This window comes from Diadema setosum, chromosome 10 (assembly GCF_964275005.1).
Source record: "Diadema setosum chromosome 10, eeDiaSeto1, whole genome shotgun sequence".
Lineage (NCBI taxonomy): Eukaryota > Metazoa > Echinodermata > Echinoidea > Diadematoida > Diadematidae > Diadema > Diadema setosum.
The window spans coordinates 13,843,504-13,868,503 of NC_092694.1; the positions used below are offsets into that span (position 1 = coordinate 13,843,504).

General features: G+C 40.3%; 1 protein-coding gene across 1 annotated transcript in view; it reads left to right on the forward strand.

The window, feature by feature from the left end:
* Window positions 1-1,213: 1,213 nt before the first annotated feature.
* Window positions 1,214-25,000, forward strand: part of LOC140234081 (melanotransferrin-like) — a 69,029-nt gene continuing 45,242 nt past the window's right edge. Inside the window, exons 1-3 of the mRNA XM_072314160.1 lie at window positions 1,214-1,342; window positions 5,199-5,327; window positions 20,568-20,575. Of these exons, the coding sequence (XP_072170261.1) occupies window positions 1,276-1,342; window positions 5,199-5,327; window positions 20,568-20,575 (204 nt within the window). The 5' untranslated portion in view covers window positions 1,214-1,275. The remainder of the gene's footprint in view (window positions 1,343-5,198; window positions 5,328-20,567; window positions 20,576-25,000) is intronic.

Below are 25,000 nucleotides of genomic sequence, written 5' to 3' on the forward strand. Positions count from 1 at the left end.
ATAATGAGCTGTAACCATTCTTCTTTTGATTTGCCCAGTTCAGTGGGACGCCGAAAATTCGAGTAATAACTCCAGTCACCACATACCCCATAGGGAGAAATGACCATTTTGCATGCATTAATATTGAATTTTATGCAAATGTCTATATTACAAGAATGCTTCACAAATTCGCCTGTTATCATTATCAAGTGGACCCATCAACCATGTTCCTTGACCTAAGTAAAATAATAAAACAAAACACATAAACACCAGAGTTAAAGGGAGGGTACAGTATTGGTGGAGATGAGAATTGGACTTTAAACTTTTTGCGAGATACAAAAAAAAAAAAACCACTTATGATATAGTACAGCGCATACCATTTTAAGAGGAATTCAAAGTTTATTTGATGAAAATTGGGTTTGGAATGACTGAAACATCCAAAAACAAAGTAAAACAAAGCGATTGTAGTCCCACACTTTATTAGAATCGCTCTTTTTGGATATCTCAGCCATTTAAAAACCAATTTTCATCAAAAATTAACGTTGAATTCCTCATAGAATTGCATTCTCTGTCATATTTCATAAGAGGTTTCTCATTATCTCACCAAAAAATGTTAGAAACCTGAAATTAGGTCTCAACCAAAACTATACGATCCCTTTAACTTTCTACGAAAAAAAAAAAAAATATGGGAACAATAGGTGTAGGGCCATCTCAACTGACCCGACACTGGAAATTAAAGACTACTGATGAGTACCTCTTAGCTCTTCCAGGTTAGTGGAAATAATAATTATGGAGCTATACACGTGTTGTACCTTTATCGTGGAATCGTTTCTGTCAGTTTCAGTTTGTTTTGGGTTAACGCACTACATCATTCCTGATCCGAACATTTTCTGTCATATTTTCGCTATCTACTGTGGGCGGCGGGTGCCCTGGATTGGCCCCTCCCACTTTTCCCGCCTCCAGGGATCTTCTGTGATTGGGTCATGGGTCGAGCTACCCCGTGTATACAGCGAGCGCCTCGCATCACGTTGGTGTACCGAATAAGCTCGTGGTGCGTGGGTGGTGACCCACCCAAGTATACAAAGAATAAAAAACTCCACGCACGTGCGCTTTCGCGGAGAGGTCCTTGTTACCGTTTCGAAGAACATCGCTGAATCGTAGTGGTGGTAGATTCCACATGCTGTACATGAAGCTGTGGAACATTTAGCTAGAAATTCTACAAGCTCCTGCTCAGCGGCTCAGATCACCCCAGCCACTTCACGTTCAACCTTTGAGGAAAACTTTTGAGTTGAGAGGATGCTTTCCCAAACGAAGCCACTCTTCGCCGTGTTGCTTATCGCTGTAGCGAGCGCCTCGTATTCAGGTACCGAGCCCACTATTAAAACTTTTCACTTGCTCGTTCAGTACAATTACATAGTGTATTTGTGTGTCAGGTGTATCGCGGTATCAGGTGCTGCAGTTGCCGCACCACCCAGAACTGGCGGTTTACAGCGACCCTGGACCCCGCGAGCGGGCGGCGCGGGGTTACAGGTGCATTTCCGTGCAGTGCTAGGGGGCTTTTAATTACCAGTTTTGTGTCAGAATGATGATAATCATAACCCTAGTCGTCTGCAAAATGACAGAGATTGGGTCGAGATTGGGATTGGATGTAGAATTTATGATTTTGCACTGTATTCTTTCAAATCTTATGACATTGTATCAGATGGCCCAAACGCTGCCAACATTGGAAACTAGTCGAGAGTGAGACTCCCCATAGGGCCGAGGCATATAGGCCAATGCTATAATTTAGGAGTCAAAATGAGTGAGATCAATAGAAATGCATGCAAATGAAATTAAGTTTTAGAGTGAGAAAGGGCCAAAATGAGTGAGTCTCATTCTCAATGAGTGAGAGTTGGCAGTCCTGAGATGCTTTCAAAAGACTTGCCTCACTTATGACACAGGGGATTGGGAAATCTGCATGCGGCATAAGGGCCTACACTATTTTGCTTGCGATTTGTTTCTGATTCTGTGCCTTCTGGAAACTGGTTAGATTGATTTATTATATTACTTACTAAAAACTCATCCAAATTTATTAAAGCAATCAACTGTGTGAATATTAGATTCTGACATCTGAAGAAATGTGTTAAATAAAATTTTATTACCCGGTACATTTAATTGTGTTAAATTTACATGTCCAATTTCCCTTGCGATTGTATCTTGTATTTCATCAAACATCTGCGATATATTCTGCAAACTGGTTGAAAGGGGGACACATCAGTAACTTTTGAAAACAGTTGAGAATTAATGAGGCGCAGCTGAGTGGGATTCAACCTTTTTGAGGTTTAAACTAATATACCATCCAGTTCCACCAACCCATAAACTCAAGCCTTTGAATTTGTTTCATTGTATATCAAAGTTACAAGGGGGTAGTGGGGGCTCAGGCCCCCCACTTTTTGTGCACCATACAAAGGATAACATAAGATGTCATCACTTGGCCCCCCCCCCCCCCCCCACACACACACACACTTTTTTTCACTCGGAAGTACGTAAGTGGCACTAAAAAGAAATAGATAGAGGTCTTTTTTTTTCTTGGTTTGTCAGCTGAAGAAACACGGAAGTGAAAGGGGAGAGATGAGCTGATCAGAAGACCGTTTCTTTTTTTTGTTTTTTTTTGTTAGCTCATCAAACCCGGAAGTGGGCTCCCCTCCCCCCCCCCCCCCCACTTTTAAAAACACTCTGCCGGCCCAGAGTTGTGGCCTTCACAACTTCACAATATTCAATTTCCCCTTGCTAAGAATGCACAGAGCTGAAGACCTATTTACTTTCAGGTGGATGAGGGTGTTTATGATTTGCTTTCTTTTCTCTGATTGTGAAATTCTGAAACTGAAACTCTTTATTATTATTATGATTATGATTATTATTATTATTTTTTTTTTTGGTGCTTCTGAAGAAACCCCGGAGGTGGCACCAGAAGTTCTACTGAAGGTCTTTTTTTTTTTTTTGCTTGTTAGCTCGTGAAACCTGGAAATGCCCCCCCCCCCCCACTTTTGAAGACATGGCACCGGCGCACAGTGGGCCAGAGAGATACCAAAGTGCGCCAAAAGTCACTTTGGGCACTTGGGATTTTTTAATTTTTGACATGCGCTCTTGAGAGGCAATACTTTGAAGAATATATCATTAAAATATTTAAATCAGGTATGCACATTAAAGGGGTATATTTCTTACCTGAAGTAGCAAAATACAATATTTTAAGAGTTTCAAAGCAAATTGTAACCTCTTTAATAAATAAGTAATTTCAACATGTAGTTTTTGAGATATCCACCTGTAATTTCTCCCATATATTTCTCAGAGTTCATTTTACGTTATGAATGCCGTAAAAATGCAAAGAAACTTAATGTTCATGAATATTTTACGCTAAATATCCTGGAAAAGAGGCTAATTATTTGTCTTTTTAATATACCCTAATGATAAGTTTAGATTGCTGCGGATTTCCAACTAAATTCTATTACCACCACATTTCCTGATGTCTCAGCTGTAAGCTGATACCAGATTTGGCTGCCACCTTTTGCCACTTTTTGTGTTAGAGCCGATTTTCCGCGACACATTTCGTCTATTTTGGACCTTGCAGCCGTTTAGGAATGCTGTTATATCATACGGGGCCGCATGAGGGCGGCATTTTTTTTAATTTATTATTCTTTTTTTTTATCGCACGTTAAAGGCACAGAAACATGAATAACACTGAATGAGAGGCAAACAGAGTTATAAAATACATGTATAGGGCTAGTCCGGCACCTAAAAGACCCCTCCTCCGAAGATAAAAGAGTACATAATTGCACATAATGTTATAGCCAAGGCCATTATCCATATTGTCCATAATTGTCATAGCCACTACTGTAAACATAGCTATTCCCACTGCGATACGTATTGTATGGACACCTAAATACTTCGATCCTACTCTTGACATAGTTATGCAGATAGACCGTTATACACCAAAACACAGAGATTTTATTCTCATCGGTTACTCGTTGGAAGCAAAGTCTGTTGCTTTCCGGCCGCTCAGCAAAGTGTAGAGGATCGCAGTTTGTGAATCTGATTGCAGGTCAATTTCAGACATTGCTCGCGTGAACCTCATCGGACGATCTTGCCTCATCGGATCATGCCTGACATGTCTGACATTGAACTGATAGGCGACCAATACAAATCGGATTCATCAGACTGTGATCCCATACACTTTGTGGGTTGTCGGAAGCAAAAAAAAAAAAAAAACTTTGCTTCCGACAACTGATGAGAAAAAAAAAAATAATTGTGGAACGTGGATGAATTTATAATTTCATATGATAGTGATTCCGATAAATTTTTCATTCAAAAAAAAAATATTTTTATTTTAGCTTTTCCAAGTAAACTTTCATACCCGGCAGACTCATTCTTAGATGCTAAGTCATAACTTTTCATTTTCCTGATTACTGATTTCACAATTTGTTATCTTTCCATTAAAATTACACAAAATGGTTTTTGCGCTTGTATGAATTGATATGACATAGGCCTAAGGTCATGAAGTAGAGAGATAAGAACTATATATCGGAGATTGATTTTATATCGCACATTTATGTCCTGCTAGAATAAAGTGAATAAATTCACCCAAACGTACAGCGTACATCATAAACTTATATTCTAACTAGTTTACACGGACAACAGTATCATTTTGCAGTACGTGTGTAATATGGAACTTTCAGCATAAATTCAATTCTTTTAACGAAACCTGAATGTTTAATACACTTTCTATGACATGTAATCATCGTGTATTCAATGGTGGTATATAAGCAGTGTCAGTGAATGTGAAAAGATGAATTAATCTTTAAAGAAAAAAAAAATAACAGCCTAAGATTTGCATTGCTTTATTCGTCATTTACAGACAGATTTTTGGTAGCCAATGAAAAAACAGCATCACAGTGACGTCATATGAGTTTGAAATTATGTTCAATCAATTCTACCCCCCCCCCCCCCCCCCCAATTACCCTTAGACACCAAATTTGGGTAAAAAGAAACCACGGAATATAATTTTGGCGCACTTTGAGCTCATTCTGGCCCACTGTGCGGCGGTGTGATGAGTGACAGAGCATTAGAATAATTACCATTTGAATCCATTACGTTTCTTTTCAAGTAAATAAAAGACTGTCCTATTTGAAGTCCTACATCATCCTTCCAAATTTTCCTTTTTCCTCTCAATCTTTTTCCTACAGAGGCAGCTGCTACCACCCAGATGAGATGGTGCACCATATCGGCCGAGGAAGAAGCCAAGTGCGTCCAGATGAGGAATGCCTTCCTGACTCATAGCATGGAACTCGCAGTTGTCTGCGTTGCTGGGACAGGTCTCGTGGTATGATTTCAAGGCATTATTTTTTCAATTATAGTTTTCATTTTGTTGTTGTTGTTGTTGTTGCTTTGTCTTTGTGTTATTTTGTTTGTTTGTTTGTTTGATTTTCTTTTCCTTGTTTTGCAAGATACCAAGCTAGGTTACCTGTACCCAAAAACTCTACACAATATGATTTCAGACCTGCCAACCATGCATGAAAAATTTGTGTTAGTAACAAAAAACTGAAGGGAATAAGGAAATACAAAAATCACCTCCAATGTGAACAATGTCATTGGAAAAAATTACATTAAAAACCCATAAAGATGTACCGTCCATCCAAACAACTTGTAGCTACAACATCTGTATTATTAATGATATGTACACAGGTTATACAAAGACGTACTGTTTGTTCAAGTACAGTACGCAAGCACTGATAGCATCTTCTGTTGACTTGGTGTTTAAAATGTCTTCTTTATCTAAAAAAGTCAATATTTAGATTAACCATAATGCAGGCCTTTGCTGCCTTGAAACTAGACTTTAATAGTGCAGAAATAAATTTCCTTTTCTGTCGAGTGATGTACTCACATCACTTGAAAGAAAAGGAAATATAAAGATTCATTATTAATTCTAGCTGCCAAATCAGGCCATCAAGAGTAGCTTTTTGGGGGAAATTTGGTGGCCAGACATCAATTTTTAATTGTCCCTGACCATCGTGCCAGCATTATTAAGTGTCAAGCCCTGCATACAAGTTGTATGTTGTGTACTTTTACAGCACTGGTGAATGGAAGTGTGACATGGTTCTGAAATGATATCAATTTCCTGTGAAAACTATGGAAATGCACCACAGATATTTTCTGGGTCTTTTGGGGAGCTCTACGACAGGAAGAGATGACAGTTAGATGTTTTGAACAATCCCCAAACATAAATTTGCATTTAGCATGCACTTAAAGGCATAGTTTACCATTTGCAGATGAAAGCATTAGTGCTTTAAAATAGTTCTAAAATGTGAGTTAGGGATAGAAACAACCACTGTCAAAATTTGAATCCGTATAATCGATGTTAAGTGTTGTTAAATACACAAAATGTGAACAATAGTTATAATAAAAATGTTTCCAGACTAAACCGTATACAGTTACGGTTTACTGAGAAAAACCCTGATATCTCCTTATATTTTAGGTTTTATTGCAAATATTTAATATGGTAGGATGTTTTATGATACAACAGACCTACACATATGCATCAAATGTGATATCTTGAACATTTTTGAAATCACTGCTCCCAAAGGTAAACTGGACCTTTAATGGTAGTTTTATGTTAATTGTGCATGGTGTCTTGTTTCTAAAGCCAAAAGGTTTGTTTCTTCTTCTTTTAATGTTGGATTATTATATACAACTTGTATTTTTTTTTTTTCAAAAATGTATTGCATCTTTAATTTTGAGGATTTTTCAAATTACCTTGGGAATGCTCCGGTATGTGTAGAATGTTGCATATTTTTTATTTTGCATGTTTTAGATACGCTTCCATGAGTTGATTTTAGATGCAAATTTGAGGATGCAGTTGAAGCAATTACAGGAAGAAATCCTATTTCTTCCACATTTACACATTTGTATAAAAGATTTGTTGCAAAAAAGAATCACAAATGAAGGTGAAACAATACATGTAGTACATCTGTAATCTTTTGGGTTCTAGGCCTTCTCCCCCGGAGGACAACTCCCCCGGAGGACATCTCCCCCGGAGGACAACTCCCCCGGAGGACTTCTCCCCCCCCCCCCGGAGGACAACTCCCCCGGGGACTATTCCCACCTGACAACTCCCCCGGAGGACGTCTCCCCGGAGGACTACTCATGGTCATGCTACATGTAATGTTGAAAAAAGTAGAAACGCAGACCCATTTTATCACTGAAAGTTAGTCAAGAGATAAACACATTGGCGGAAACATGCTTTTGAGGGGAAACGGAGTTCATCTACACAATATATCTATTATCCTTTAGGAGGTAGGGTCCAAAGGTTGTTCATGTTGTGCATGTGCCTCCCCCCCCCCCCCCCCCCCCGAAAATAGGGAGAAATTTGTTCTCCAGACCCAAAAACATTACAGTCAAGATAGGTGAAGAATAGTCATGGCAATACCTTGGATAGCCCCCTTGGAGCTCCGGGTTGGGGGGGGGGGGGGCATTGGGGAAAACACATTTTTTTCTTCTTCTTCAGAACCAGTTGGCAGCTTTCAACCAAACTTACTGGGAACCATCTCCAGAGTCCCAAAGTTGTTTGGGTGTTTAATGTGGTCCCCAGGGGCCGGGGGTAGCCACCCCCCTTAAATCTTTTCTCTAGACCCAAAAGCACTACACTCAAGATATGATTTATGTATATACTTTATAGACAATTAATTTAATATGTTGGTCACGACAATACCTATTGGAATCCCCTTGGGGAACCGGGCCACAAAGATGGGTGAAAGTGTGGGGGGGGGGGGGGGAATGAATTCCATTTTTATCTTCTTCAGAACCAGTGTGCAGATTTCTCCCCCCCCCCCCCCAAAAAAAAAAAAAAAAAAAAAAAGTTGGTTGGATTCATTCTAATGAGATAGGGACCCAGAGTCAGTTTTGTTGGGTATGTGGCCCGGGGAGGGGGGGGGGGAGGGCTCCTAGAAAAATGTAGCTTTAAAAAAAAAAGTAGCTTTAATTTACAAGGAAATTGCGTCAGATGTGGTGACTGTGATACTCGGGTGGGTGTCTAGCACACCCCCCCCCCCTCCCCCCTTTTCTTTCTACATCAATTTGAAAGGAATAATAAGCGAGCAATACACAGATAAACTCGGATATAACAAAGCGATAACAAGCAAGTTTGGACTGCAAAAATGCACAAATTTAAAACACGTTCACGCCGTCGCTCCCACAATGACTCTTATTTTGTTGACTTTGGTTCTTTACGGGCCATCAGTTTTTCATAACGTAATATCATAATAAATAGAAGGAAAGTTTACCCATTACTAAGGTGTCTCAAAAACACAGAAAAAAACATGCGATCACATTCAAGCCTACATTGTAAAAGTCTTCAAAAGAACGCATGGTTTGTGGAACCTTCCTCTAGATGTAAAAGGAAGGAGGAAACTTATTTCAAAAATATAACATTACAGTGACGTTCCTATATTGTGTGGTATATTTTTTCACGTTGACAGTTTTTGTTAATGGGATTTTGATTATTTTTTTTTCCAGACTGTAAATAATAAGAAAGATATGATTACCAAAAGCGCATTAATTAGATAGACAGCAGATGGGAATTTGGGAATTACGCGACGAGGTGACCCCTTAATTTTACAGAATAATGATGTCGAACATCTATTTTTGCGTTATTGTCCCCGCCGAACGAGTTTGAACAGGGGACTATGAAACGGGCTCCGTACGTGTGTGTGTCCGTGCGTCCATGCATCCGTGCGTCTGTGCGTCCGTGTGTCTGTCCGTGTGTGCGTCCGTGTGTGATCAAAATCTTCAATTTGCTACTTCTCTGTCATTTATGAGCCAATTTTGATTCTGTTTGCTTTATATGATAGCACTACATGGGAGCTTTGAAACTTCTACACAGAATTTCAGTTGTGACCATTGACCTTGACCTTTGACCTATATTGTACATTTTGCTACAAAATGCTACTCCTTCTCCATTTCTAACCCGATTTCGATTCCGTTTGCTTTATGTGATGGCACTAGGTGAGGGCTTCTAAAGTAGTCCCCTGGGGGAGACGTCCCTCGGGGGAGTAGTCCTCCGGGGGAGACGTCCCCCGGGGGAGTGGTCCTCCGGGGGAGTGGTCCTCCGGGGGAGTTGTCAGGTGGGAGTAGTCCCCGGGGGAGGAGTCCTCCGGGGGAGTTGTCCTGATATGAATCTTTTGCACTAAAAGCTATCCAGTGTTGTAAAAGTGCACATAAATGGAAATTTCTTTCCTGTGAAAACTGCTTTAATGATGGTGGAATTTACTTGGAGCCTCTAAAGGTGATGACATCTTCAATCATGCAGCGAACTTGCATTGATTACTAAAGCGTGTGGGACTGTGACCACTTTCATTGTTTTGTGAAGTTATTTGAAATGGAAATTAAACAACTTTGTGAGATAAGTCCGACTTTGATAAAGCTTTCCCTGTTTGGCTATACTAGTTATGTTCAGACGACAGCTTAACCTCGAGGTTAACCTCTTGCCCCCTAACTACGACGTGCGTCCACATGACGAATCTTAACCTTGAGGTTACGAAACCTCGAGGTCAAATTCCTGCCCTTTTGAGTGGGTTGATTTTTGTGTCCATACGGTGCTTAACTATGAGTGGGAACCCCCCCCCCCCCCCCCCCCCCCCCGCGGCTCGTGGTTAGAGCGCTAACCATAGATTTCTTGTGGCTCTTAACATCGAGCAAACCTCGAGGTTAGCTAACTACGAGTGCGTCTTCACGGTCCCTAACTACAAGCTCTAACCTCAAGGTTTCCTAACCTCGAGGTTAAGGCTTGTCGTCTGAACGTAACTAATGCAACTAGATAAGTCATCTTATCAAAGACAAATTGAATGTGATTGCCCAGCAGAGTGACATCATGTACATGTACATCCGTACAGATGCTGCAAGCATCTGCACGACACCTTATAGTCCAGGCTAGGCTCCATAGAAAGTGCACCTAACCTTGTTTTTTGATATATACAATGTTTTTTGATGGTTTCTTGTCAATTCAAGGGTGCTGATTCCAAATCCAATTGATGCCACTCGCGTAACCTTGAGCATTTTCGGCAAAATGCAAAAATCCAAAATGGCCGCCAGATATGCTAATTTGGCCATGATAATCCCAGTTATGTCAATTTTATGACCAATTATTCCATCAAAATGTTTTACATTTTTGTTCCTTGAGTGATTCTACTTGCACATGCAAGAAATTTTTCATTTGAAGAGGTGCATTTAGTATTTTAAGCTTATTTTCAATTCAAAATGGCCGCCACTCTTATACTCATGTACTATATGAATAGCAAAAAAATATGCATAGAAATAGAAGACAAATTTTCAGTCACATACCTACGCTTTTATCACGTTTTGCATGTGCAATGCAAATCTGATGAGTGCCACTAGCAAAACAAGCAAACAAACAAGCAAACAAACAGAAAATGTATTGTTTTTTAGGCTTATTATAATTCTTCTTAATACAAAACTTCAAAAAGGATGCCACTCATATACCCCTGCTCAATACGAACGGCAAAGTGTACATGGAAATAAACAAAATTTCTATTTCTAAAGTTTTTCTGTCACTCAGGTACACTGTGTATCAATTTGTGTGCTGATTATAAATCAGAAAGTAGTTAGTAACAAAAGCTGTTTTATTTTTTGATGGAAACATACAAATTTGCTAGGTCAATCTGAATTTTTCCCTAGGAATTTGGAAAAATCCACCAAAGCTGGAATTGACGCCAACATCAAGATCGTTTATATGGACATTTGATACTTACTTGCCTTGAGATGTTCAGCATCATAACATTCACTCTGATTTACCAAATTAAAAGGCTGAATTCTAGATGATGACACAAATGAAATTTCCAATTACCTGTCCTGTTCTACATTATCTAAAAGCTATACTATACAAACTTTTCAGTGAGGCAGGGGAAAGTGGAAAAAAAGGGACCACCTCACTTCCTGAAAGGAAAACCAATGGCCAAAACTTTTCATATCAACCCAGATGAATTATATATGGTAGATGATTATTTTACCACCATTTTTTTTTTTTTCGGAGTGAATGTGTTTGCGTATATGATGTCAAGGGAGACTCTGAGATCTGTACAGTGCTGCCTTATTCTGAAAGCAGTGTTATAACAACTTTACACTGCTTGTCTTTAATCTTCAGCACTTGCAGATTCAGGATTGCTCTAGGTAACCTGACCAGCTGTGTTAGGACTCTGAATGATGGCCTCCTTAATGGTGGCTGTAAACTAACTCCACTAGAGCTCTTTTTAACATATACATGGTGACATAACATTCACTTCACGTATAGGAAGTTTGCAGACGATCTTGCCTTTACGTCTCATAGAAAGTCCTTGGATGACATGAGCCGAATATTGACCCATCTCAAGACAAATTGATTCACCTTCTGGAGACTTTGCCCCAACCTTTAAAAGATTATCATCAGACCCATGCCTTCCATCTTAGTAACCATCTTGCGAACGCTATGTTCAAGGTAGCCCTCCGCTGTGGCAAGCCTTCCAAGCATAGGCTAAGGAACTCTACCCTCCTTCACTGGCACTCGATCACTCTTCCTCACGCTGGAAGGAAAGGATGGCAAGTGTCACCAGTACCGTCAACGCATACCCTGAAGCGTTTTGTCTGGATTTCCTTCCCGTAACTTGAAAGCTTTGACCCCAAAACAGGTTGGTGCAGATGCTGGTCTGATGTCATCTCTGATACCACCCAAATTACCTACAACGTCTCTGGCCTGGCAACAAAGCCATAGAGCTTCAACGGGTGGTGATCAAGCAAGTCTTCATGTCTTCATTCCGTTTCTATGGCAAATAATCGCCCTCTGACCCCTGAGGAAGTGCTGAACATCACCAGATGTGGTTGCAATTAAAGCAATATGCATCTTTAGCCTGAGAATTCTGCAAATTTGGGGGTGATGTCGCCTGCTGCCAAACATCCAATTAATGGGTTCTTTAAAGACAATAACGATAACAGTTTTAGTTTTAAGACAAGACTGAATGAGATCATGATGTCAAAGTGTATATAATCAACACCTGGGAACTGTGAGAGAACTGAAAGATGTATCTCACATTGCTCCTTGGTTGATGTTTAATGAATAGTTTGTACGGTATTGCGTTTGGACAGTTTCGTTTATGCCTTCGCCAGTTTTTGTTGTTGTTTTAATTAAAGAAGAAAATCAAGTTTGCTCGATAATATCAAGGCGGTACTTCTAAATTATATCATATCAAAGTGATGGAGGTTATGATCCATTTCAAACTCGCCTCAGGACTCCTCCTCCCCCCCCCCCCCCCAACTCCTTGCTGGAAAAAAAAATCTACATTGTAAAGGGTTTTTAGTTGTGTCATCAATGTCCGATATGTTTTTTGTCTGCAACCATGTATCTCTGCACTTACTGTATAGGATTTTTCTGTACTTTGTTAATATGGTTCAAGGGGAATGCATATTAGAAGCTTCGCTTTCTAACTTCCCCTCCATTTTCAACAAGAAGAAAATCAAGTTTGCTCGATAATATCAAGGCGGTACTTCTAAATTATATCATATCAAAGTGATGGAGGTTATGATCCATTTCAAACTCGCCTCAGGACTCCTCCTCCCCCCCCCCCCCCCAACTCCATGCTGGAAAAAAAATCTACATTGTAAAGGGTTTTTAGTTGTGTCATCAATGTCCGATATGTTTTTTGTCTGCAACCATGTATCTCTGCACTTACTGTATAGGATTTTTCTGTACTTTGTTAATATGGTTCAAGGGGAATGCATATTAGAAGCTTCGCTTTTTAACTTCCCCTCCATTTTCAACATTATTTGATAAATACCATGCATCTAGGCTTCTTAATATATTGTGTTAGTATTACATTTGTATATTCAATCTGCATGTAAAATATGATGGTATATTGATTTTTTGCGGGACGTTTAGTGAGCGTATATTCGTTGTTGAGACAAAATGAAATATATAAGAAATTGTGTTAAACATCGTAAGGTTTATGAATATCAAATGGTCAAATATACATGTAGGCCCTCTATACTGTAAGTGACACCCAACTACACAAGTCATGCAACACTTTATGACAGCATAGGTACGGGACTGGAAATACAGTAAATTTGTTCTATATTTCCATGAATATGTTTTGCCATTCACATAGTACATAAACATAGGAATGACGACCATTTTGAATAAAAAATGACTTTAAATACTAAATAAACCTATATGAAATGAAAATTCTCTCGCAAATGCAGATGGAGTAACTCTAGGAGCAGAAATATACACAGTTTGGTGGAATAATTGGTCATATAATGCACATTATTGTGTTTATCAAGGCCGAATTAGCATATCTGGCGGCCATTTTGAATTTTTGCATTTTGCCGAAAATGCTCAAGGTTACGCGAGTGGCATCAATCGGATTTGGAATCAGCACCCTCGAATTGACAAGAAACCATCAAAAAACATTGTATATATCAAAAAACAAGGTTGGGTGCCTTCTAGCCTGGACTATTATCTTTAGATATAATGTTAGAGCTTTGAATTTCTGTGCTCTGCTGCGAAGCACATAATATGGTAGCAAAAACCTGATCAATCAGCAGTGATTCCTTTGATGAAGCCAATAAATGAAGTTTTTATGTAAAATATTTTTCTTGTAGTTCCCTGGAAAAAAAAAATCAATTTATAGTCCTTACAAGAAAACTTAAAAGTGTGTAACTTGTTTTCCTTTTTTTTCACACGAGTTGTGTGCAACACACTTTATCCTTACTGCTTTTAGGAACCTAGCAGTAATTTGATGTTAGAATTTTTGCAGCCCCGTAAATGTGCAAACCTTGTGTGAAGGCCATCCTGGTTCCGTAACATTTGCTCCTGTGACAGTTGCTCCCATGAAATATCTGCATGCTAAAGCCAAACCTAAATTCTCCCCTCAAATCTAATACCCTAACCCCAATCCTCACATCAAACTAAACCTAAAACCCTATCACAACCCCAACTCTAACCCTAGGTCCGTGGAGAAAATAGAGCAACTGTCGCAGGAACATAATGTTGTGTCACCGGCCATCCCTCATATGCCCCAGATATTGGTCAAATGATGCAGATCACCTGTGGTTCTGCGTACCAAGGACCTACTGGTCCTGTGGTGGCGCGATAGGGTAGTCAGGAAATGGTGTCAACCATACCCTGTGTGATACAAAAAATGAATAAAAGAAACTGTAGTACAACATGCCAGAACTGTCCTCCAAGAAACATAATGTACAAACAGAAAAAAAAAAAGAAACTTCCTTTTTTTTTGCACTGTGATCATTAATCTGCAGCATGGCAGTATCAATGCAGATTGCTACATGTTGAGATTTTATGGCAATAAAGCTCTTGTATTCAAATTCATGGATTTGAATGACAAAGCAGTACCCGCTGCATGCTATAAGGATTAGAACCAACACTTGTTGTCGGGCGAAAGCTCGGTGGTCTAGTGGAGATGATGCCTGTCCGGTGATCAGGAGGTCGTAGGTTCGAATCCTGCTTGAGTATGTACGTCCATGATTTTTTATCATGGCTACTACTAATACACTGACCAATTCAGTGCTTATTTACGTCGATGTAGGGCAATTGTCAATCAGTTGCAAAGCTCTTGTAAATATAAACACATTAAAGACTTGTACACTATTAATTACCCGTCACACTAATTCGGAATCAGCACGAATCAAGCAGAACCAGCCAGAATTAAGGATTTTCAAAATTCGCGCCACATTTGGGAGAAAAATTCAAATTCTAACAGCTTGGTAGGGAATGCTGTTCAAATACTTGGAATGCACTTTGAACCCTTCTCGAATCATTCTCGCACATTCCAAATGAATTAGCTCTCGAATGCTGCTCGAATGTACTTGGAACGCTGTAGGAATATTCAGAATGCTGTTAGAATGCGGTCAGAATGCGGTCAGAATCTTTAGAAAGCACTTTGAATGCCACATGAGCGCGGTTCGATTGCTGCCCTAAGTCTAATGGTCGGAAATTGCCTCAAATGCAGTACAAACTTATTTCGAATGTGGTCGGAACGTTCCCAGAATGGCTGCCGAATATAAATACTTTGAATGTTCACGAATTCAAACGGAATGCAGCCCGAAAAATTAGAATACACTTAGAATGTATTTAGAATGCAACACGAATGTCCCTTGTGTGTCAAGAATGCCGCTGGAATGGTCTATGATGGCGTATAAAATGGTGATTTTCACCAGTCTCAACCTAATCATCCTTGGACCATGTTACTTTGCTACAGATTGCTGTCCTCCAGCAAGACCTCCTTGAAAGAGAGTGTCTAGGCCAATTATCCCAGACCCTTTAGTTTTCCCATGACCCTAACCCTACTCCTAACCCTAACCCATACTCTAACTCTAATCTTTTCACTAACCAGTATTTAACTGGGGGTAATTGTATGAGCATTTGAGATATTTTGGCAGAATTTCAGGTGCAACACCGTTCCGATTCTCCCTCAAATGAGGTTAGATTGTTTCAAATGCTGTTGAATGCAAGCAGAGTCCACCCCACGAATGCAGATCGATATTTCTCCCCTTCGAATGCTCCTCGAATGTTTTAAGCATGGGTAAAACATTCGGGCTGGCCACAAGAAAGGGCCCGAATGTTTGGAAGGCACTCAGAATGTCGTCAGAATTTTTAGAATGGGCTTCGAATGCGCAGGAATGCAGGAAGAATTTTCATTCCAACGGCATTCCAGCTCATTCCACCTCTACTCTAGTGTGACGGGGTATAAAGCCTCATTCATCTCACAACCATTGTGCAGTGATCCATGCACTTTCTTGAGCTTGGAGCTGCTCTTGGAGTTGATTGTTTGCTTCGCTGAAGAATAAATTTATATATATAAAAAAAGTTCTTTTTTCTCTACAAAGGTGCTGTAAGGTCAAACAATTTACTGCCGAGGGAAGATATAGCCACAGGAAGAGGGAAGGCATACTATAGACACAAAAGTTTCCTGAACACGTCAAAACAGTGGCCACCAGCCTGTGCTGCTTAAAAGGAAAAAAAAAAAGGGATTCCACCTCTAGCTTCCCTTTCAGCAATGATGTAAAAGAAAAAAAAAACAACATCCAAACGATATTAACAGACCTTGGCTGTAAAAATCTCTACAAGTCATTCCCTGCTGTGTCGACAAGTCACAGATATTTCTGGAAAGAATGCTGTTCTGGCAATAACACCCTAAAAATGTTATTTTTCATCACTTTTCGAAGTTTCAAATCTATTAGGCAAATTGTCCCTGGCTGTGTAACTCAAATATTTCCTTTTCCCTTCTGCCTGAAAATCATAGGGAAAAAAGTTCACAATAATAGGATTGCTAAGCCCCCTTGTGCGCCAATCCGAAAATGAAATAGGGTTTGTTACATTCATCACCAAAATTTCATTAATCCGAACTTTTTTTTTTCAATTAGAAGATTAATTTTGGGAGACAATAAAACCTTCTGAATAATGAACCTTATTTGATTTTCATTTTGATATGCTATACGTACTTTTAGGGTCAATGTTGATAGGTTGTTGCAAGACTACACTAATGTGATGCCAGGTATGCTGATTATTTTTAAACTTTTGTCAAACAGTCACTGGAACTGGATAAATTCATTACCACTGCACAAAATCAGAAAAAAAAAAATACAAAGAGAATTTCAGGTATGAGGCAGAAACATTGAACTTTACCTAAGTTACAATAAATAAATTGTGTTTGCCAATATATAAAACATCATTTGTAAGCACTATCTTTACTTGTTATAGTCTTAATACTACCAATTAATGATAGAGAGTACCCTGCAAGTAACACCACCAACCAACAGGACTTTATGATAACTTCTGTGACATGTGGTTATGCTAAAAGTTCGAGGTGACGAGAAAGATGTGTGGCTGAGAATTTCTACCATCAGATGTTTAGAATCTTTTTGCCCGATTCTGTCCAGTGGAGTTCTTTTTCTTTTTCTAGAAATGGCTAACAGTGGAGGGAATGCTAACCTGCAAGTTTGTGCTTGGCCCATTGTGCACCACATATTTCAAGGCTATTCACAAAAAGTTTGTGGTGATGACCTATTCAAATTTTCAACAGTCCTGGGCCACTGAAGGGAACCCCCCTTCAGTAAACCACTTAATCTTTGTCTTTTCCTCTGTGAACAGACATCAAGGTCTACAACTGTAATTTCATTGGATTGTTGTTGTGAGTGCCCTAATTTTAATTGTTCTGTCTTTTATTTTTTTTTTTTCATGACCCATAGCCAGCATGTTTTTATGCCTCCGCCAACGAAGTGGCCGGAGGCATTATGTTTTCGGGTCGTCCGTCCGTCCGTCCGTCCCGTTTTGTTTTTGTCGATATCTCAAGAACCGTGTAGTGGTTTTACATCAAACTTGGTATGAGGGTATATCCTGGGGGGATAATACTTTGTTTGGATTTTAGGGTCACGGGGTCAAAGGTGAAAGGTCACAGGTTATTTTGTGAAAAAAAAAAGGTTGAAAATTCATGTTTTTCTCCATATATCTCGCAAATGGTTCAAGGTATCTTCATGGAACTTAGGATATATGCTTGTTCCAATGGGCAGTGATTATCTAGGGAAGTTGGGGTCATGGTTCAAAGGTCAGGGTGTCAAAGGTCAAGGTCAACTCCTCAAAATAGCAGTACTTTCCTTATATTTATGCAATGCCTGAAGGTTTTTTTTTTTTTTTAACTTGATGTATGCATGTATTACCCAATATAGATTCTGTGGGAAGTTTCTTGCCAAAAGGTCAAAGGTCAAAGGTCAAGTGAAAGTGCTGAATTGCACTTTTTCCTCCATATCTCAAAAGTAACTCAAGATATCATCATGAAACTTACATATTATGCATGTTCAACCTATGTTACGACCAAAATCACTCTGAGAATGATTGCACAAAAGAAACAATCAACTAATGTTCAGGCGGTTTATTAACAGTGATATTGTGGGTACAGACTCATAATCGGTTTTCACATCAGTACAATAATGATCAGTAGAAACAATTATAACTCGGTAATGGAATCACTTACGGTTGTACACGTGTTACATCCAAAGGTTAAATCACAGAGTCCCTACGATTCCCTGGTAGTGTCCAGATAAGATGTTCGATGCACCGAAGAATGATACCTCCGACGTAAATCCAGAGGCGCAGGTTGCGATAATCCTCGGTATTAATCCGGGGTAAAAATCCAGGATATGTACGTCAACGGCGAAATGTGCAGAATCCAATGTTATGACGACCACGTCCAGTCGATGCGTTGAATGATGATTCACTTTATAATGTCCAGCAAGGAATCCAGCCCGTCACAGCTTTGCCGTAATAATGTCCGTTGACACTAAAATATGGAGTCTATCTCCAATGTAGGCAAATTAATTCTCTGCAGGCAAAATGTCTCCCAGGCCTTATCTCCACAGGTCAGCAGGTAAGCAGGTAACACAGGACTGACTTATAACAAGTCGCTTCAGAGCCAGAAGTAACGAAACTCTCAGAGCAGAGGTGTTGGGTACTCTGCCTACTGCAGAATTTCTCCGGCTTATATTTACTATCCATTCACCCCTTTCTGGAACATTCTGTAACTTTCTCCAACCTGGGGCCACACACCTGAACATACTAGCAATTCCAAATTCCAGGAATCCTGGATGACTCACTGTCTAACTATGTGCATAAGATCAATGCCAAAATTAACTACCAATCACATTGGGCTACAGGGATAGTGCCTCACTCAGCCAAGTATGTTAGCACTTTCTAGAATTTTCTGGAATGGGTTAAATCATTCTAAATTGAATGAGCTATAATGTATGTTTTCCTGTCACATGCATGTACTGTTATAGCTACATTGTATACCACGAAGAAAATTCTCCACTGATCTGGTCAGCCTGTATGTACTATTATCTATATCATATAGAATGTTCTCCATTAATCTGGTTCACCTGTGTACATACAATGTACACATTAAAACAACCATGCATACAGCCTTGATACATTAAACATGTACATAACTACTTGTGTGTACATTTGTGACACCATCCCCCGGTGGGAAAAAGAAAGCCTTGCCGTAGCAAGGGTTTCTTTTACCTTCACAATTTCTCATTATTATTTACAATGAATGTGAGGTAAATCCAAGTCAAGCAACAATTATGCTATCATATGCCTTTTGAATAGCTGCATTAATTCCATGTTCTCTTTTCACGGATACCATTTACAATGATATTGCTTGGATTCTCGAAACTTATACAATCATGTCAAACTGTTTTGCATACATTAATGGATATGCTAGACACATGCACTGTAAGTGATATGCGGTGAAAACTTTTCACCCTGAATTCTACTGTGCTATCCACTACCTATGTCACACCAACTGACTTTCGGTCATAGCACTCTTTCAACATATTGACATGACACATTCTCTGATCTGTGCTCCTGTCTGGTGTACTGATCACATAGTTCACATCATTGAGTTTCTTTTTGACACAGTACGGGCCACTGAACTTGGCTTTCAGTGGTTCACCTTGTATGGGCAGCAATACAAGAACTTTGTCACCTGGTTTGAAGGTTCGGGCTTTGGCATTTTTGTCTTCCTTTCTCTTCATTGAGTCTTGTGACACTTTCAAGTGTTCCCTAGCTACCTCACAAGCCTTTGAAAGCTTTTCACAAAACTTTGACACATAGTCAAGTAGGTGGACCTCATCATCCTTAGTCATGAATTTCTCTTTGATGAGCTTCAGTGGGCCCCTAACTTCATGACCGTACACCAACTCAAATGGGCTGAAACCCGTCGACTCATTTGGGGAGTCCCTCGTTGCGAACAGCAGGAAAGGGATGCCCTCATCCCAATCCTCTGGATACTCCTCACAAAATGCCCTAATCATTGTCTTTAGGGTCTGGTGGTAGCGCTCCAACGCACCTTGGGATTGGGGATGATAAGCTGACGACTTCAGCTGCTTCACACCCAAACGATACATCACCTCTTGAAATATGCCTGACATGAAATTTTACCCTTGGTCAGACTGCACTTCCTTGGGCAACCCATACCTAGTGAAAAACTGCACTAGAGCATCTACCACAGTCTTGGCAGTGATATTTCGCAATGGGATAGCCTCTGGAAACCGTGTAGACATATCCATGATTGTCAAGAGGTACTTATGACCCGACCTAGTCCTAGGCAAAGGTCCAACACAGTCAACTAGAACCCGACTGAATGGTTCTTCAAACACAGGTATTGGAATCAATGGTGCCGGCTTCACTGAATGCTGTGGTTTACCAGCCACCTGACATGTGTGACAAGTCTTGCAAAACTCAGCCACATCCACATTCATCCCTGGCCAATAGAAATGCCTCATGATCCGATCCTTTGTCTTTCTGATGCCTAAATGGCCGCCAACTGGTAATTCGTGAGCAAACCTCAAGATCTCACCGCGGTAACAGGGAGGGACAACAACTTGACAGACCACCGTCCAATCCTCATCAGCTGGCCTATGGGGAGGTCTCCACTTCCTCATCAAAATGCCATCTTTGACATAGTAGCACTCAGGCACCTTTTCAGCCTCAGCCTCAGAACACGCCGTCTGAGACAAGCCTTTCAACTCAGAGTCTGCCTGCTGTGCTTCAACCAAGGAAGACTTGCTAAACAGCCCATCACTGTTAGCCTCGGAGCCTAATACAGCAACCCCATCATTCAAATCCTTGAAAAAGGTTTCTGCCAACCAAACACCGGAATTCTCCTCCACATCAACAGAATCCGCATCATCTTGAACAGCTCTACGAGCCTGAGACCTAGTCACAACACAATCTGGGAAAATCCCAGGAAACTCTTCCTGCAACTGCTCAGTTTCAGCAACCACCACTGGTTTTTCCGAAACAACTGGAGACACAACCACCTTATCCCCAGCCAAGTCATTCCCCAACAGGAAGTCAATGCCTACCATGGGCAACTCAGGAACAACTCCAACAGTCACAGGACTAGAAACTAGGTCACACTTCAAATCCACTCTATACAGTGGAACTGACATATAACTGCCATCAACAGTCTGAATCAAGACTTTTGCATTCACTGCACTATCTGGTGGAAAAGTCATACCACCATCCACCATCAACGACTGAGAGGCCCCCGTATCCCGCAGGATGACCACTGTCTTACCTGCCTCACCAGAAGTACATGGGGTCACCTCACCATCAAACAAAAAGCTACGATAGCTCTCATCCACCTACTTCAGCCTATCTTTGAATTTGGGAGATCGACTTTCAATGGCCTGTGTTTCACTGAACGGGACACTGTTTTCGGGTAGGACACTTTTTGACATGACAAATCTCATGTCCTTCTTTGTTTTGTTTTGCAACTTCCAACATTGTGACTTTACATGCCCTGTCTTGTTACAGTGAAAACATTTGATGACATTTGCACTTGTACTGGACCCTTTGTCAGATTGAGGCTTTGGTGCCGATGAAGTTTCAGAACTCGTGCCTTTTTCAGAACCAGCATTCTTTGGATTGCTCGACTGATTTTTGTCTCTCTTATTTCCAGAGAAATTCCTGAAAGGTGGTCTGTTGTCATTTCTGTGGGTCAGCTCATACTCATCAGCCATCAAGGCTGCTTTATGCAAACTTGTCACTTTGTGATCTTCCAGGTGCAACCTCACACTAAAAGCAACACTCTTTTTGAATTCTTCCAAAAGAACAACCTCACATAGGTTATCAAAATCCTGATCCACTTTAAGGGCTCTGTACCACCTATCAAACGTTATTTCTTTTTCACGAGCAAACTCAACATGTGTCTGGCCTGGTTTGCGGTACGAATTTCTGAACTTATGTCTGTATGCTTCTGGCACCAACTCATAAGCATTCAACACTGCTTTCTTGACTGTAGCATAGTCACGTGATTGCTCTTCAGAGAGAGATGAGTACACATCAGCTGCTTTGCCGACAAACACACTTTGAAGGAGCATGGGCCAAAATTCCTGTGGCCAGTTCAAACTGTTGGCCACCTTCTCAAATGACACAAAATATGCATCAACTCTGATTTCTTCAAACTTTGGCACCAAACGAATGTTCTTTGCCAAATTGAATTCAGGGGGAGCCCTTTCACGATTTTCAACAATCTGTGCATGAGCCAATTCAATCTCACGCAATTTTATTTGGTGCTCCATTTCAAGTTTCTGCATTTCCATTTCCATTTCTTTAGCTCTTTGCTCTCTTTCTATTTCTCTAGCCCTTTCCCTTTCCATCATTTCCATTTCTAATCTCATCTTCTCTTTCTTCATTTCCATTTCCCTTGCTCTTTCTCTCTCCTTGATTTTCAATTTAGCAAGCTCATGCCGTGTTTGATCTGACATTTGAGCTTGATTTGGAGTGTCAATTTCTTCTTTGAGCTCCATGTGACCAGCTACCAAGTCAAGAATCTCTGCCTTTTTTACACCTTGTGGAACATCTATGTTTAAATGCTGTGGGATAGCAGTCAAATCACATTTGCGTAACCTTTGCAAATCTTTGAGGGACAAATCTGTCCTCTGAACAAATGCCTGAACATCCATTGTACTGATTGACATTGTCACATGTATTACACACAATGTACAATTGAACAATCAACTCACTGGTGTTTTGTCTGTACCAATATTCTGAACGTTCCAAATTCTACGTTTTGGCTTTAAATTCACTTCCCGGACAAGCCCCCAATTTTGTTACGACCAAAATCACTCTGAGAATGATTGCACAAAAGAAACAATCAACTAATGTTCAGGCGGTTTATTAACAGTGATATTGTGGGTACAGACTCGTAATCGGTTTTCACATCAGTACAATTAATGATCAATAGAAACAATTATAACTCGGTAATGGAATCACTTACAGGTGTTACATTCAAAGGTTAAATCACAGAGTCCCTACGATTCCCTGGTAGGGTCCAGATAAGATGTTCGATGCACCGATGATTGATACCTCCGACGTAAATCCAGAGGCGCAGGTTGCGATAATCCTCGGTATTAATCCGGGGTAAAAATCCAGGATATGTACGTCCACGGCAAAATGTGCAGACTCCAATGTTATGACGACCACATCCAGTCGATGCGTTGAATGATGATTCACTCTATAATGTCCAGCAAGGAATCCAACCCGTCACAGCTTTGCCGTAATAATGTCCGTTGACACTAAAATATGGAGTCTATCTCCAATGTAGGCAAATTAATTCTCTGCAGGCAAAATGTCTCCCAGGCCTTATCTCCACAAACACAGTTTGTATAGCAGGTCAGCAGGTAACACAGGACTGACTTATAACAAGTCGCTTCAGAGCCAGAAGTGACGTAACTCTCAGAGCAGAGGTGTTGGGTACTCTGCCTACTGCAGAATTTCTCCGGCTTATATACTATCCATTCACCCCTTTCTTGAACATTCTGTAACATTCTCCAACCTGGGGCCACACACCTGAACATACTAGCAATTCCAAATTCCAGGAATCCTGGATGACTCACTGTCTAACTATGTGCATAAGATCAATGCCAAAATTAACTACCAATCACATTGGGCTACAGGGATAGTGCCTCACTCAGCCAAGTATGTTAGCACTTCCTAGAATTTTCTGGAATGGGTTAAATCATTCTAAATTGAATGAGCTATAATGTATTTCCTGTCACATGCATGTACTGTTATAGCTACATTGTATACCACGTAGAAAATTCTCCACTGATCTGGTCAGCCTGTATGTACTATATCTATATCATATAGAATGTTCTCCATTAAAGATAATAAAAAGTTTTGGTACCTCAAATATTTCCTTGTCTTAGTTTGTGTTTCAGGTTAAAGTACCTTTCATATAACTAACACTGTGAGACTTACTCGCCCCAAAGTGCTCTCATGTCTTAGTAATCATGCAATTAACTGCGACCAGCAGCCCCATACGAATTGCGACCAGCAGTCCCATATGCATAGCGTAATCGGGCTTCGCATTGTAGCATTCAGGATCATGACAGATTTAGTATCGCGGGATACTAAATGTTAACTTAAAATCCCAAAAATTCTTCAATTTGAAGACTTACCAATTGAGGTGAAGTTTTGAAAACAGGCTTCGGGCAACGTTTGGTTCTGCCTATAGTCCCTTTCTGTTCGAATTGATGACTGAATGTGACTCGGCCGAGAGGACCTTGGGAGAGCTACATACACCATGTACACTGAATACTACAGCCAGTGCATGCAAACACATCACATCACATGCGCACAAATTTCAAATCCCATATCAACGGATAAGATGTTTGTGTGCGCATGCGCTGGCCGTAGTAGTCAGTGTATGCATCGGTCCATGGTGTATGTAGCTCTCCCAAGGTCCTCTCGACCGAATCACATTCAGTCATCAATTCGAAAAGAAAGGGACTATTGGCAGAACCAAACGTTGTTCGAAGCCTGTTTTCAATACTTCAACTTAATTGGTAAGTCTTCAAATCGAAGAAATTTTGGGATTTTAAATTGACATTTACCCGCGATACTAATTCTGTCATGATCCTGAATGTTACAATGCGAAGCCCCATTACGCTATGCGTATGGGGCTGCTGGTCGCAGTTAGCTATGCGTACAATGGGCTGCACGCTGCTGGTCGCAGTCAGTGGTTTCCTACGTACAATATTTATCGACGCTGTACGGCGACGACTCTGGTACGAAACCATTATTGCATGATTACTAAGACATGAGAGCACTTTGGGGCGAGTAATTCTCACAGACAACGTACTGTAACGTGAAACACAAACCAAGACAAGGAAATTCAGGGAAACTTTTGAGGTACCAAAACTTTTTATTATCTTTAATCTGGTTCACCTGTGTACATACAATGTACACATTAAAACAACCATGCATACAGCCTTGATACATTAAACATGTACATAACTACTTGTGTGTACATTTGTGACACCTAACAGTGATTCTCTTTGGAACTGTGAGGTCAAAGGTCAAAGGCCAGGTTTAGATAATGCTATTTTCCCATTTAATACTGAAATTATACTTTTTCTCAAT